The sequence below is a fragment of the Trachemys scripta genome, chromosome 2 (assembly GCF_013100865.1).
Source record: "Trachemys scripta elegans isolate TJP31775 chromosome 2, CAS_Tse_1.0, whole genome shotgun sequence".
In the NCBI taxonomy this organism is placed as follows: domain Eukaryota; kingdom Metazoa; phylum Chordata; order Testudines; family Emydidae; genus Trachemys; species Trachemys scripta.
The window spans coordinates 266,657,319-266,672,973 of record NC_048299.1 but is presented as its reverse complement, the minus strand read 5'-3'; the positions used below and the strand labels follow the sequence as shown (position 1 = coordinate 266,672,973).

The 15,655-nt window shown below is 41.0% G+C and overlaps 1 protein-coding gene across 1 annotated transcript in view; it reads left to right on the top strand.

The window, feature by feature from the left end:
- KCNQ3 (potassium voltage-gated channel subfamily Q member 3) overlaps nt 1-15,655 on the top strand; it is a 232,760-nt gene that overhangs the window by 196,813 nt on the left and 20,292 nt on the right. The window contains exons 6-9 of the mRNA XM_034763636.1: nt 747-857; nt 1,897-1,992; nt 3,429-3,523; nt 10,860-10,886. Coding sequence (XP_034619527.1) covers nt 747-857; nt 1,897-1,992; nt 3,429-3,523; nt 10,860-10,886 — 329 coding nt within the window. The remainder of the gene's footprint in view (nt 1-746; nt 858-1,896; nt 1,993-3,428; nt 3,524-10,859; nt 10,887-15,655) is intronic.

The window sequence follows — 15,655 nt, the reverse complement described above, 5'->3', positions numbered from 1 at the left end:
CAAGTCAGAGAGACCCATGCACATTTGTGAAATGTTTTGATTTTGCTAAATCAGGAGCTACGGCCTCTGCAGCAGCTCTAACCTGACACCCTGCAGCCAGCTCGCTTTACTCACACAGCCTCTGTGGACTCAGCTCACGGTTGTGAGGAGCTCATGGCTTGAGTCACACACACACAATGTAAACATAAGGAATTCAGTCAGATCAAGGAAGCTGGGTGATGGGGGAAGAAGAAAAACACAAAGCAAAGGGAAAGCGATGCATAGGGAAACATTATGATCAGAAAACTATTTGTATTTAATAGAAGGAGTGTGAGGAGAGGCTGGTTTGTGGTGAAGCCTCTCAGCTGTCTCTATTCACAGCTTTGCTACAGACTTCCCGCCTGACCTTGTGCAGGTTACTTAATCGGTGTGCCATCTCAATTCTCCATTTGCAGAATGGGTATACTATATCACCTCTGTTTAGAGGTATTTTGAGAATAAATTCATTAACACGTATGAGACATGCAGGTACTATGACAATGAGTGCCATAAAAAAACCTCTATCTATGGCTTACATTTTCCAGATTGCTTGCAAAATCCACGCTTAGGAAAGTTTGTGTTTGTGTATTTTTCTACAATGTCCAGAGGTCAAAGCAAAAGTTTATAAACTGGTCATGCAGGTTTGAAGGTCAAGCTTAAAAGAAATCCTCCTTTTTGTCCATTTGCATTGTCTGTCTTATAAAATGGCCAACCTATTCTCCCCACAGATTACCCTAGCAACAATTGGCTACGGTGACAAGACCCCCAAAACTTGGGAGGGGCGGCTGATAGCAGCCACATTCTCTCTTATTGGAGTTTCATTTTTTGCTCTTCCTGCCGTAAGTACCGTCCTTCTTTTTGTTTTAACAAAACACAGAGATAATGATGTCGAAAGTAAAGGAATAGCCTCCCTTCTATGCAGATTCCACTGGAAATTCAACTGCGAGTCTGCAGTTCAGTGACTCCCAAGCTGGAATCTTGAGCACATTAATGCATGGTGAGGGAAAAGCAATCTCTTTTCTCCTTGTGGCTAAGATAAAATGGAGCCTAATCTGAATGATCCTGTGTGCAGAACTTTAGAGCTAAGCCTATAAACAGGAGAATTATTCAGGTTTTGTTACAGATATGAGACTTGGACCAAATTTGCAAAAAGGGTGAAGGTAAAGTTTTTAAAAAGTGACTTAAGCCCTTAACCTTATTGAAAAGCAATAGGGCTTGGATTTCAATGCGACTTAGGTGCCTAAATACCTTTAAAAATCCGGCCTTAGATTCCTAAATTGCTTTTGAAAATGGGACTTGGTCACCAAAGCCCCCAAGTTATTTTTGAAAATTTTACCCTTGATCTGAAAGTTTCTCATGTGAGGTTGGTCCAAGATTTGGGTGACCTGGGCCCAACCTGTGGTTTCAAGTGGAAACAATGCAAAACTTGGAGCTTGAGATTGGTTTCCTTTAGCTTAAAACTTAAAAAGAAATTCATGGGGGATGGGAGCCCAGGTGATACAGTATCCAGCTTATGGTTCATATGCACCCCCTTCAGATCACAACCATAGAGTTTAGCTCAGTTCTGACTGAAACAGTAGAGGAGGGAAACAGACCAGCTGCACATCTTGTCATTGGCAAGGCAGTAGAAGACCAAGAAGGTTTTTGAGGAGCTTGTAATGAAACCAGGTGAAGCGCGGGCCTAGGTGACGCCAAGGTTTGTCAGAAAACTATGATGCCCTGTGAACTAGAACTGTCAGAAAAGTGCACTGAACCCCATGTGAACCCCACTAATTCCCCACAGCTCTGATTATCTCATCCACATGTTTTAAGAGAACTTTCTCCTCAGATTTTCTGTTGTTGTTGTGTTTTCAATCAAATCACCACCTCTGTTTTCAGGGCATCTTGGGTTCAGGGCTGGCTCTGAAAGTCCAGGAACAACATCGTCAGAAACATTTTGAGAAGAGAAGAAAGCCGGCAGCAGAACTTATACAGGTTTGGATTCTCTAGGTTTCCATCTTGAAATGATACTGTATAATAAGAGCCCTATGTAATAGAGTTCACAAAATACCTGTCCCTTTTAGTGCAAAAGTGGCTTTGCCACTAATTCGCATGTTCAAAGTGAAATTAGTCGTTCTGCTGAAATTTTCTAGGGATCCTCCCCTCCAACATCCATTTCAGTGGCACAGAGTCACCTGAAACAAGATGGCAAAATCTTTCACACTACACGTTGTGTGTGGGGGGGGAGAGGAGGAATCACCTGTTTTGCAAGGCCCCAGTTTCCATGTTTCTCTTGGGAGACTACCCCACATACAGAGAGATGCCACAGGCTTTTTGTTGCTGTAAAAACTCATCAATACACATAATGTTGGTCAATAGTGACTGTTGGGTTACAACTTACCATATGTGTTCCTGTAAAAGAATCAAGAAGAAAAAGTAGTTTGCAAAAGCAAAAAGAAAGCCTGTCATACTTCCCTGGATTGCTGATTGTCTTAAGAGCTGGCTAGAAGTCCATTTAATTTAATTCAAAGACTGCCACTGGCTCCACTGGATTTGGATCAGAGCCTTAGATTTTATTTTGTAAAATTAAATATAAAATTGGTAGCTTGAAGGTTGATCTGTTTGACAAAAATCCTATATGCACCGCAGGCCATGCCCTGAATCAAATGATATCATTGGCAAAACTTTTACGGTGGGACCAGGATTACTTTCTTTGAAATCAATGGGAATGTCGGTATTTAGGACCTCTCCGGGTCAGACCCATTCTTTGGAGAAATAGGCTGACCAGTATACTTTTGCACTAAAATTGTTACCTAGCAAAGGACACCGTGGGGATATCTGGAGAGGTTGACTCACTGACATTAAAGAATCACTGCGTAACAGGCAGCCAGGGTAACCACAGTATGGCTGTTTATGTGCTAGTGGAAGTTTGATAGGAGTTATGTGCTAATATCTAAAATCACTCAGCAAAACTTTCCACAGCAGTATATTAAACTGATTGCTGCCCACTAACCATGGCTCTTTCAGATTCCCAGAGACATCAGACAGATCACATGTTCTACATTTTACTAAGCTAGATGGTCTTTTAGATTTATCAGACTTTAGAATAAAGCAAGAGTAGTAAAATGTAACCTCTTCTGGGTATCTGAAAGCAATGGGCAGTGCACAGTATTCTGTCACATATGCCCCTGGGAACAGTTTTTGAGGACTACTGTCCTAGAGCATCTTTTTCTTATTATAAGCCTTACATGAACTATGGCACCATCTAATGGCAACTTTCAATATTGCTGTATAATAATTCAGAGCGACTCACTGAATATGTGCATTGTTATCTTCTTTTGAATTAAGAGGAGTATTAACTGGTTGCATTCACTTATAAGCACAGATAAACATTTCCCCTAATGCTACTAATGTCCCTTCATGTTATCCAGGCTGCCTGGAGGTACTATGCTACTAACCCCAACAGGATGGATCTCGTCGCCACCTGGAGGTTTTATGAATCAATTGTATCGTTTCCATATTTCAGGCAAGTGTGCTGTCCCCTCCGATCAGTAACGCCCTATACAGCAGAACTCAGATAGAACGTGGGATGTGGAATTTATGTGGATAAACAAGGTTTTGGATAATTGGGCTTTCTCAGTGTTACTGATGCAAATCAGGGGAACATCACCAGTTTCAGTTTAGAGGGAGGTTTCAGGCATAAGGGGTTCTGCTGCATAAGCCAATATATCTTTTCTGATCAGTTTCTGGTTTGACATTTTATTGTTCACCACCTTCCTTTACTATTATTTATTGAAAATCCATTTAGTGTATGTGGTCTTTTCTATATTGGGGATGATAATTCAATTCCATAGACGCAGGGAAACTAATTGTGAAATCTCTGAGTTTTTGAAAAGTGGGGACCATGTATTGGAAAAACATTTGTATGTTGCTTCTCTTTGTGTTTTGATTTACAGCCCATTCTCATAGCCTTCCTTAAGGACTGGGCTCTGCAGCCCTCAGAACTTAGTTTAAATTCTACTCATAGGGTTACGCAAATGGGCCCTTATAGAGGAGGATTTAAAATAATTAGAATAAAAACCATCACAAAAACCCATTCCTTATCAATTGAAATGTAAAGTATGGCCTTAGATATGGAGGTAATACATAGTTATATGAAAAGCAAGTGTGAAAATGGCAACTTATGTAATATAAAATACATTCAGCATATCACTGTAAAGCAATATAATAATACACGTTAGCTGATGTAATATTCTGGCCAGTAGGGAACAGTGGTGTGTGCATGTGTATAGGCACGCACACACATACACATTCATATAATACACACAAATACAAATACCCACGTGCACACACTTATGATAATCTGTGTCCTGTCTCTCGACAGGATTGACAAAAGTATTTTTTCTCATTAACCTTGCAGAGCAAATACAGTTATGGGAGAGTGAGATGGATTCTGTTGTACTTCAATTTTCATTTACAAAATTGGAAGCTCTGCTCTGATTTCTACCTATTTTGTTTCTAATGATGGAGTAAGAGGAGCGAAGAACTCAGCTTGTTTTTCAGATTCAGGTTCTGTTTGACAAGTTCAAAGAATCATAGAATATTAGGGTTGGAAGAGACCTCAGGAGGTCATCTAGCCCAACCCCCTGCTCAAAGCAGGACCAACACCAACTAAACCATCCCAGCCAGGGCTTTGTCAAGCCAGGCCTTAAAAACCTCTAAGGATGGAGGTTCCACCACCTCCCTAGGTAACCCATTCCAGTGCTTCACAACCCTCCTAGTGAAATAGTGTTTCCTAATATCCAACCTAGATCTCCCCCACTGCAACTTGAGACCATTACTCCTTGTTCTGTCATCTGCCACCACTGAGAACAGCTGAGCTCCATCCTCTTTGGAACCCCCCTTCAGGTAGTTGAAGGCTGCTATCAAATCCCCCCTCACTCTTCTCTTCTGCAAACTAAACAAGCCAGTTCCCTCAGCCTCTGCTCGTAAGTCATCTGCCCCAGTCCCCTGATCATTTTTGTTGCCCTCCACTGGACTCTCTCCAATTTGTCCACATCCTTTCTGTAGTGGGGGGCCCAAAACTGGATGCAGTACTCCAGCACTGGTGAGGCCAAATCTGAATAGACGGGAATAATCAATTCCCTCAATCTGCTGGCAATGCTCCTACTAATGCAGCCCAATATGCCGTTAGCCTTCTTGGCAACAAGGGCACACTGCTGACTCATATCCAGCTTCTCATCCACTGTAATCCCCAGGTCCTTTTCTGCAGAACTGCTGCTTAGCCAGTTGGTACCCAGCCTGTAGCAGTGCATGGGATTCTTCTGTCCTAAGTGCAGGACTCTGCACTTGTCCTTGTTGAACCTCATCAGATTTTTTTTGGCCCAATCCTCCAATTTGTCTAGGTCACTCTGGACCTAGTTTAAATCATGATTTAAATCACTAATCAGGAAGACTCAATTTAATCATGGATTTCTACGTAAAAGTGCATTGTTGTTGGTTAATACATATTCTTCACAACTCAGAGATAGATGTAGGTTTCATTTTTAGAAGGTACACACTATACATTTCAGATTAGTTTTACAGCTATATCAGAAAATGAATGATTGTTTGGTTATTTCATTTACCAAAGGTAATTGAAGCAGATATTTATGAAGTCATTGGGAGGTGATTCAACAGGCTAATCATTAATATTTGGAGGATTTTCTTGCCATGCTGTATTAGGAGGAGAACATCACCAGAACATCACCAGACAGACATTTACATTGTTTTATTTAACTAAAACAACAACGTTATGTATTCTTCAACAGCAAACATATAATATTTTAACAAAGCAAGCCTATGAATTTTTGAATTTAGTTAAACATTCAAGGTTTTTAAAATCAGGTTTGTTTTTGTTAAAATTGTTTTTAACTAAAATAGTTAAATGAAATATTTAAAACAAACAAACAAAAATTAAATCGACTATGTCAGCCAGGTCAACATGAGAAACTTAAAATATTGGCTTCTGTAGCTAACTCAACTTCTGCAGTCGTCTTCACCTTCATTTTCCTGTTTGTTCATAATCTGGAAAAGAAAAACAAGCATTCCTGCTTTTTCAGGTCCCAAACGATTTCTCAATTTGGAATGAATTAGTCCAAAGGAAGAAAATATTCTGTTTACACCGGCAGAAGAAGCTACTGTTGTTAAAAGTGAGATTATCACTTCAGCAGTCTCTGAATCCAAGTGCTTAAGTGACTTCCACCAGTTCACTGGTGTGACTTTCTTTAAAACATCCTCAGCAAACATATTTCCTGAATGGTTCACCCTTAGCTCTGAAGTTTATTATAGTTGGCATTATGGAGGGATGATTGCTGGTAATCCATGTCATAGCCAACTCCTCTTCTTCAGCAGTTAAGGTTTGACTCTGGTACCGAGTATTTAGAATATTTGCAAGAAAATGAGCTGGAGATAGTGCTTGTCCCATTCATTTTTTTAATGCTTGTAATTTAACTCTGTCATTGCATATTTCTCTTTTTACAATCTCACTCGGTTCCTTCCAAATTTCTACAGTGTCAGCAATAAAACAGCTATTTCCCTGCATTTTGTTCAAGACTACAGAAATAGGCTTCAGGGTACTCAGCATGTGTTCAACATTTTTCTTAAGCTGTGAACTTTGGCTGTGACAGTGCCATCTATTTTTTCATGATTTTGTTCACAAACTGTTATCAGATTAGGCTAGTTCTTGATATAGTGCTTAAAACAGTCCACTACTGAGTTCCATCGCACATCTTATGGGAGAGGCAGCATGGTTCCTCCCACTTTTTTCAGAGCAGCTGCTGCAAAGTGGTTGTTATGGAAGTATTTTGCAATTTCAACAACATTAGCCTTTATTTCTGGAACACTGAAGTCTTTGGCTAGGAGGTGCATCAAATGAGCACTGCAACCATATGCTATTAGCTTGGGACTCTCTTCTAAATTTCTTCTCATCTTGGATACATTTGCAGCACTGTCTGTGACCAAGCTGCGTACTAGACATTTTAATTTTTTTTCACAGTTTGTTATAGCTTTTACTACTACTTCTTGTAAGTATTCTCCTGTGTGTGTATTTCCTGATGTATCAATAGTTTCTGTAAGGAAAACATTCCCTTCTTCTATTGTCACACAGGCACATACAACAAGATCATTGTGGACATTGCTCCACCCATCAAGACTCAGGTTAACAATTTCACCCTCTAGACCTTTTGCACACTGCTCAATTTCTCTTTCATACATTTTATCCAGCAATTTGCCTGCGACATCTGCTCTGTTGGGTGGACTGTATCCTGGTCTTAATGACTGAACCATGTTAATGAAGTGTGGGTTCTCAATCATACGGAAAGGAGAATTTGTTGCATAAACAAACCGGGCAATTTTTTAAATCAATTACCTCTTTTTGTAATCTTCTGGTTCTTATCACAAACTTATTTATGGTTGTTTCTGGAAGATGGAGATTTTTTTTTTCTTTTTGCTACAGGTGATATACTGTGGCTATGTGACATACGTGATGTGACTGAAACACTATCATTGGCAGATAACTCTGAAACTATAGAAAATTATGGTGATCTTGAAGGTGGATAGTCTTCAGAATCCTGTAGGTTGAGGATGGATTCCCCTAAACAAAATAAGTCAATGCAGTTATTTAATTATTATTACCATACTGCTCATTTTGTATTACTCATTGCATTCACTGACACTCAGTACTACTTTAAAGGTGAAATTGTAAAAGGAAGATCTGCCTATGTCAGCTATTTATTTTTTATCACAACTGCATCTAAAAGGATAGTACCATAGAGTAACAACTATATTTTTTGCTCAAACTTGAGAATTTAAGAATAGTCCAGAAGGAAGACAGGCAGTCCTTAAGAAAGAAGTATGAAATAAAAAAGTTTACCAACCTGAAGATCTTGCATGTTCAGACATGTTGCTTTCATTATCTTCAACGCAGCTTCCTCCTGAGAAGGAACACTTCTCATGATGTTGTTTCATTCGGGAAACCAGGCCTTGCATTTCTTTGTTGCATTGTTTGCATTTTGCACGTATGCCTGTCTTACCCACAGATAGAGGAACTTCATTAAAATATTCCCAAACTGGGTCTCCTTAACGGCCTGCTGCCATTATAGGTTTTCCCTTCTAGTCAGAGAATGCTATGGTAGATCTCAAATCAATGAACTCAGAAAGACGTCAAGACTTCTGGAATATGCTGCTCAAACAGTGTCACTTTTGTTTCAGTTGCCTGTCCCTCCCTTCTCACATTTATTTCGAGACTTCTCCTTGTCCAGATCTATTCCTCCCCCAGCAATCTTCTATTCATTGAACTTTTTGAAACTTTGCACTTTTAGAGAGAGGTAAGGAATTGACTCTGTGTACACAAATTTGCAGGGGGACAATAGGTTTGAGGTATGTTATTTCTCACCTCTATATATTATTTATTTATTTAAAAACATTTTTGCTGTTAACAAGCATGTTATCTCTGGAGACACAAAAATTCAGTTTGAGAACTGCAAAATTAAGCATCTCTGATTGATTCTTCTAGACTGAGCACTGGGTCCCATTGGGTAGATAGAAAGAGTAACCTAAATAATCTATACAGAAGCCTCTGGAACCCCATAAGATTGGGTCCCTAATTCATGAACTATTGGAACTCATTTACAAAACTTTTCTTAAATATTACATGAATATATTGTCTCATACTATAGAACTAGAATTTATAATTCGTATTCCATGATGGGCTATAGATATCTTTGAGCTATAATGTACCTTTAGATAGGTTAGATAGGTTTTTTCCTCAAAAAGCATTTTATCAAAAAAATCCAATTTAAGTAAAAAAAAATCTGATTTAAATAAAAGAAATCCGATTTTTTTTAATCGTTGATTTTTATCCACCCCGGTAAGTAGGGAGCTTACTTTTAGAAAGGGCTTTGTGGAATCGCACAGCTGGGAGACAAGCTGGGAAAAATCTACCTGATGAACAGGCCTTTGATCTTTCTTTCTATTGGCTTGAGCTGGGGTGTGAATCTGCCTCACAGAATCTGCAGACTAATTGTCTATGTGGACCCTGTTGATGCACATTAGCAATGTGTTAGTTAACTTTCATCTAGTCCTCTTTGAAATGGGAGAATGAGCAGAAATTGGCTTTTAACAAAGGGGAAAACTAAGAGTCTATTATGGAGTCAATTTCCTTTTGTAGTATTCTGAAATTTACCCAGCATGACATCTCAGGAGCAGCTTTGTGTGCCTCCATTTTAAATCCTGAGGGCACTTGTAACCTGGATTTTACAGGAGATCTTGGGAATAGATGACTGCCATGCACAGAACTGACAGTATTCTTTTATATTTAAGGGTTTTGTTAATGCTGAGGATTCTTTCCCCTCCCTCTTGAACTGTATTGGCCAGAGTGTTCTGACATCACAACAATGGGTGTGGTATCAGAACCCATGTAGACCAGAATAATTAACTGAACTAAGGTTGGCCTTTTGTAAGTGGAGCTATTTAATTGTCTAATGAATCCAGGGGGATGGGCTAAGTGATTTTTATAATTGTATCCCTTTGCAGCCATTAGCTGAGGATAGGATATTGCAGTGGGGAGAGTTCATGAGAAACACTTTTTTTTTTTTTTTTTTTTTAGAAGTGGGGGTCATATTTTTTCTTGATTGTTTTGTTTTCAGATCTGCTCTCTGAGTTTAGGTGCCAAAAACCAGAAACACCCCAAATTAATGTAAACTTTTGCAGACCTTGATATGAACCTTTCTCTTCCTCAGTTTCCCTGCCTGTTCATGGGGATAATAATCCTTCCTCACATTGAGCTCTATAGATTAAAAGTGTCATTACAAAAAGAAGAACAGGAGTACTTGTGGCACCTTAGAGACTAACAAATTTATTAGAGCATAAGCTTTCGTGGACTACAGCCCACTTCTTCGGATGCAATTACTCTCTACTATCTATCCCTACTAATGCAGCATTGTGCCTACGGTGGATACACCTAAAGTTTGTTCCAGTTATAGTGTTATCACTGATTCCAGCAACATTCTGTGGACGTAAAATATGACTGGAGCTTGTAATATCTCTGTGAGAGGACTAAACTTGATGTGCTCACTGTACTTATGGTTAGCAGCAGTTGGCATTCCACGGTATTTCTTTAAATTGGTTTGGGGAAGCATTTGTTTACCTCTGAAACCAGTAAGCTGAGAGAGAAAAGAACATGTCACATTTCCATTAGTGAAAGAATAACTCACAATTTGTTTTACTCACAACATCTTTCACCCTGACTGGTCTGGGATGTATTGTAAAATAAATCTTCAAGGGGGAAAATCCCTTCAAAATATTTATTTAGGACTCAGTTAATTTTCTACTCTTCTCATTTGTCTCCCTACTACTCCAGTCTCTCTTTCCACACTGTCCATTGAAAAAATTCAACCATTTCCAAAGAGGTCCTTGAGCTCAGTGTTTTGTTCAAAATGTTAATTCTCAGCTCCCTCAGTGGAGCAGGTGACCATTGGGAGTTCTGACTCAGTGGTGTGATATCAAGCTTGCCCATCCACGCAAGCCTAGCTGGGTGACTTTACAATTGAAGTGAAATGTGAAACTTAACTATTCAGTGAAGTCTGGGCCTTCAATGTAAGGGTCATAAACAGGTTTGCCTGGGGTTATACCCACCTTCTTTTCTTTATGGCTAGTTGGGAGGGGAATGCCAGAGCTTTTTCTGTTGTAACACGGGGTTGCAGTATGGAAAAGATGAGAACCACTGCTCTACAGCAATGCCAGAAAGAAAACTTCTGAATTTAACACACACTTCTTCTCTCCTTGCTTTTTCCTGTTGCTTTCGCTCTTCTTTTCCCCAAAAGAAAAGAGCAATTGGATGGTACTGCCAGGTATGTAACTGTCATGATTATATCCTTGCTTTAATATCATTGTTGAAGAATGCCTTATGGTTAATATTCTGTTTGTTGGCTCACATGCCACTAACAAAAAATGCTATTAACACTGTAAATATTAATTAAAAACAATTAAACAATGTATTTCTGAGTGCTTCCTTTATTTTTTCCTTTAATAATGGATCAAAGAGCCTATGTGTACAAAATGTACGGTACTGTGGAATTTTGTAACTAACCTAACTAGTTGTTTACATCTAAGGATTGGCCTAAATAGACTTCTGTTAGACTATGTGGTATAACCATGGCTTAGCATTCAGGTTGTTATTGGGAGATTTGGGTCTTCTAACTAACATAGTTGATTAATAACACTGCAATATCTTGCTATGAGAAATCATGATTGTTGTAATTCACTATGTTCACAAGCTCCTTGAGAACAGGTGTAATGAAATCCTAAAATGGACGAACAGTATTACTAAAGTCCCTTGGCAGTTCTTAAAAAACAACAACAACAACTCCTCTGTCACGGGGGGAGGGATAGCTCAGTGGTTTGAGCATTGACCTGCTAAACCCAAGGCTGTGAGTTCAATCCTTGAGGAGGCCATTTAGGGATCTGGGGAAAAATCAGTACTTGGTCCTGCCTAGTGAAGGCAGGGGGTTGGACTCGATGACCTTTCAAGGTCCCTTCCAGTTCTAGGAGATGGGATATCTCCATTAATTTCAAATTTAGGGTTTGATGTAAAGTCCATTGGCATTCCCAATGGTAGACTCCCATTGACTTTGGTGGGCTTTGGAGCAGATCCCTACTGAAAAGAAGTAAGGTTTCTTCAATGAGTAGGGATGTGATACGAGTCAGACTGCAGCTCCTTAAACACACTAGGAAACCACATATACACCAGGAATAAAAATTTCAAAAGCAATTAAGTCACTTAGACTCTTAGTGAAACTCAGTAGGACTTTGGCTCCTAAGTCACTTTGATGCTTTTAAAAATATTACCCTAGGATCCCTTATTTCCCTAGGCTGTGGTTTCTTTTGAAACAATAGCCTTCTTCAGCAGAATGGTTACTGATCTTGCAATCATTACTGCCAGACAGCACAGAGAAAAGAGTATGTCAGGAAAGAGGTTGAACCACTACAGATAAATAGGCAGGTGTGTGCAGTTCCCACTGACCTCAGAAGACTTTTGATCAGCCCCCAGGATGCTGTCAATATGACAGCTTCCTGTCTGATTGCTAATTGTTTTATTACAATTAACACAATTAAAATTGCTAAGTGACTTGCTCTTCTTTGTAATTAGATTTAATAAAGGATATTATAATTTATATTACACTGCAGTTTTCCTTTCACATTTCATAGAAACAAATGATGGAGGCATGCTTTCTTCGTACATGGAGTGGCACAAAAAGTGATTGTCTCCCCAGTACCTGGCAGCCATGAAGTTCTTAGTGAAAAAGTTGTAGCAGCGAAGTGTATTGTTTGAGTTTTGGAGTGCAGGGGGAGTACGAGGAGTTGAGCTGCGCCTGTCGAAGAGGAGCTAGGAATAAATAACTAGTGTACAGACTAAAACTGAGGCAAGGTTGGGTGATGAACAATAATTTTTAAAATCTCCATTTTGTGCCCATTGAGCTCAGCGGCAAAGGTCCATATGATTTCAATGAGAGCAGATATAATACCTACATGTGCGTTCGTGCGCACACACACTCTGATATAAATTCAGTACTGTCTTTCTCTCATTTCCATGAACAAATAGAGTATTAGTCAGGTGCAGGGATGGTTTAAGGCAAGACTCTTGCAATCTGGACCCAGTAGTGCAATAGACTCACAGCTGTATGTGACTATTTGGGGTGGACTGTTTGGGGAGGAGAGGAAAGGGCCACCGAGGAGGCTGTAGAGGGAAGAGGAATGTAGCCACTGATGAGGCTGCATGAAAGTGTCTGTGAGGGGGGATGGCTGATACAATTTTTGTGGCACCCCAAAGTTTTACTGGATCTCACTTTCTACGTAGGGTAAAACCATGCAGTTATGTGATGTGGTTGGATGAAAAGCAGGCCTGGCTGTCCATGGCCCCTGGTGCTGGCACAAGATAGGATGGTTGATGCTGACAGGAAAGGATGGGACTCTGGTACCAGTGCTGGGTATGCCTTCCTGGTAGATTCAGCTCTGCCGTGTATGTTGCTGCTGCTCTGTGAAAAACAGTTCCTCCCCCATAAGTGGTACATACCCACACTCTAGAAGGCAGCATTTAGCCCATACTCTTAATTCATCTCTAGTCAGGATTTACCAGGTTATGGCTTCATGCCAGAAGTCTTGTTCACTTGCCTTTCATTCCTCTAGCACCTTAAATACTGGGTTGCTAGTTACTATGGGTATCACATAGAAATTTTGCTGTAGAAAGATGAATTCACTTCTCTCCCTTTGTCTGACATAGCCTAGTTCTGTTCTTCTTCAGGGCGCATTGCAAGGCCTGTCTGTTGACTCAGGCTTTTCCTGAGGGTTTAGCTCCAGTGGGAAGGTGTTCTGAGTGTAAGTGGGGGAATGGTCCCGCTATTGTGGGGAAGTTTCTTGGCTTATACACTATCCCTGTGAAATGGGCAAGTGAAAGGATCTGAGTCCTCGCTCCCACTTCCTTTACCCAGAGGCCTGCCTGACCTCAAGGGCTCCCCTTCCACTCTCCTGTGTGGCAGAGTCCTCGTAACCCCAGCAAGGCTGGGCCCAGGATTCCTGGGGAGCTCGACCCCCAACCTTGTTGTGGTCACTTAGGACAGGGGCTAAGGTGTCCCCACTCCGGGGTGCTCTCTCTGCACTGGATGCTTCCCTGACCCACTGATCATTACATACAGGTCAAAGCAAATACAATACAAAAGGAAAAACTGGGAAAGGTTAAAGGAAAACACATCACCCCACTCTGTGGCATGGGGACATCACAACCAGCATCCCTGGAATGTCAGGGAAGTTCAGTCTGTTCCTCACATGTCCCAGGCCCTGGCTGTGCTGCAGGGATGCTGTGGGTCGGACACTTGCTCTGGTGGTGGCCACACGCCCTCAGGCTTTAGGTGGCAGGACCCTTCTTCCCAGCATCGCTCCCGCCCTGGCGGGATTACAATCCCCCTCCAAGTATGGCCTGCTGAGCCTCTTGGCTGGGGGTGTCTCCCTGTGCTGGGCCCACTGCCCAGGGTCCCCTTCGCTCTCCCCAGCTGCTCACCGCACCCGGCTCCACTCTGCCTCAGCACTGCTGCTGCTGTTCTGCCTCCAGCTCCCTGGCCTGTTTTTGTGGCCCCTCTGGCTGGCACGGCTCTGCTCCCCAGCTCAGCTTGGGCCCCTGCTCTCTCCTTAGCTCAGCCGCCCTCTGTTCCAGGCAATTCCAGCTCACACAAAAGACAAGACTTCCCCGGCCTCCTGACTCCCTCATTAGCCTGCCCGCCCTGTCCATCAGGCTGACCTGGAGCATTGGCCTCTCCCCATTGCCCCTGGGGACTGTCAGTCTCAAGGTCTTGATTTCCCGTCAACCCTTCCCCTTTCTTTTAGTACTGGGAGCTATCCAACCAAAACACCCCCACTGAGCGTTAATACGGGGACAACAGGCCCTTTTTACATGAGGTTCATTTTGCAGTGGGAGTTCTTTATCACCATTAGTTAATAAATGTGTGTGTGTTAAGCGTACATTTTCAAAGCTTCCACTAATTTTGAGTGGGATCCTGAAATGTGTCTTTTTTTGTTCCAACTTTTTGCAACTTCCTCTGTATTTGAGAGAGACAAGGAGGGTGAGGTTATATCTTTTATTGGACCAACTTCTGTTGGTGAGAGAGACCAGGCAGGAATTGTGGGCCCAATTTTCAGCAGTGCTGACATCTGTTCCATTGACTTCAACTGGAGCTGTGGATTCTCACCATCACTGAATATCAGGCCCTCTAAGACAGCCATGATAGACAAGTCTTTCAGGGGTTTGAACCTGATTCTGCAGCCCTTACACAAAGTCAGAAAGAGTTTTGACGGGGTATAGAGAGCATTGTCTAGTGGTTTGACTTTGGGATTAGGTATCGGGACATCTAGGTTCTTTCCAAACTCTGACACTATCTCACTATCTGCCTGTCAGCACGTCATTTATCATCTTTGTTTTCTGATCTCTAAAGTAGGGTTGATACACTACATACATAATAAGTATATATAAATATAAAGGCATTTTGAGACCTTGGATGAAAAGAGCTACACAGGTCCCTTAATATGTTGTTATAAAGGATTGTGTATAATCTAGTATTTCTGTGTTGCTGGTAACAATAGCATGACAAAAATGAAATATTTTGCAAAGAAAGCTGGAAAATGACACTGTCTGCATTTTCTATGAATGGACCTCCAGAAAACAGAAAAGGCCAGGGGATGGGGGAAGCGCAGCCTCTGATCTGCACCCCACATTTTGAAGCACAAATGGAAGGCCATTTCCATACTTCACTATTTCACTGATAACCATTAACCTCTCATCTTAGCAATTTCTTCTTCACTTTACAGTAATGTCATATTTACCAGGGAGTCATTATTTGGATCAAGCGTCACAAGAAAACTTGGGTATATACATTCAAGTAATAACTGAGCCTATCTTCCTCCTTTCATATTTGCTGCATGCCATTTTCTGCCTGTGCTTTCTTTTTTTACTACAGTAGTTTATCTAACAAAAAAATATGTGAGGGGACAAAATAGCTAGCACAGAATGTGGCATTGTTTAAAAGATGTTAAGGGAGGCGGTGTTGCCTAGTGGTTAGAGCATTGGCTTGCC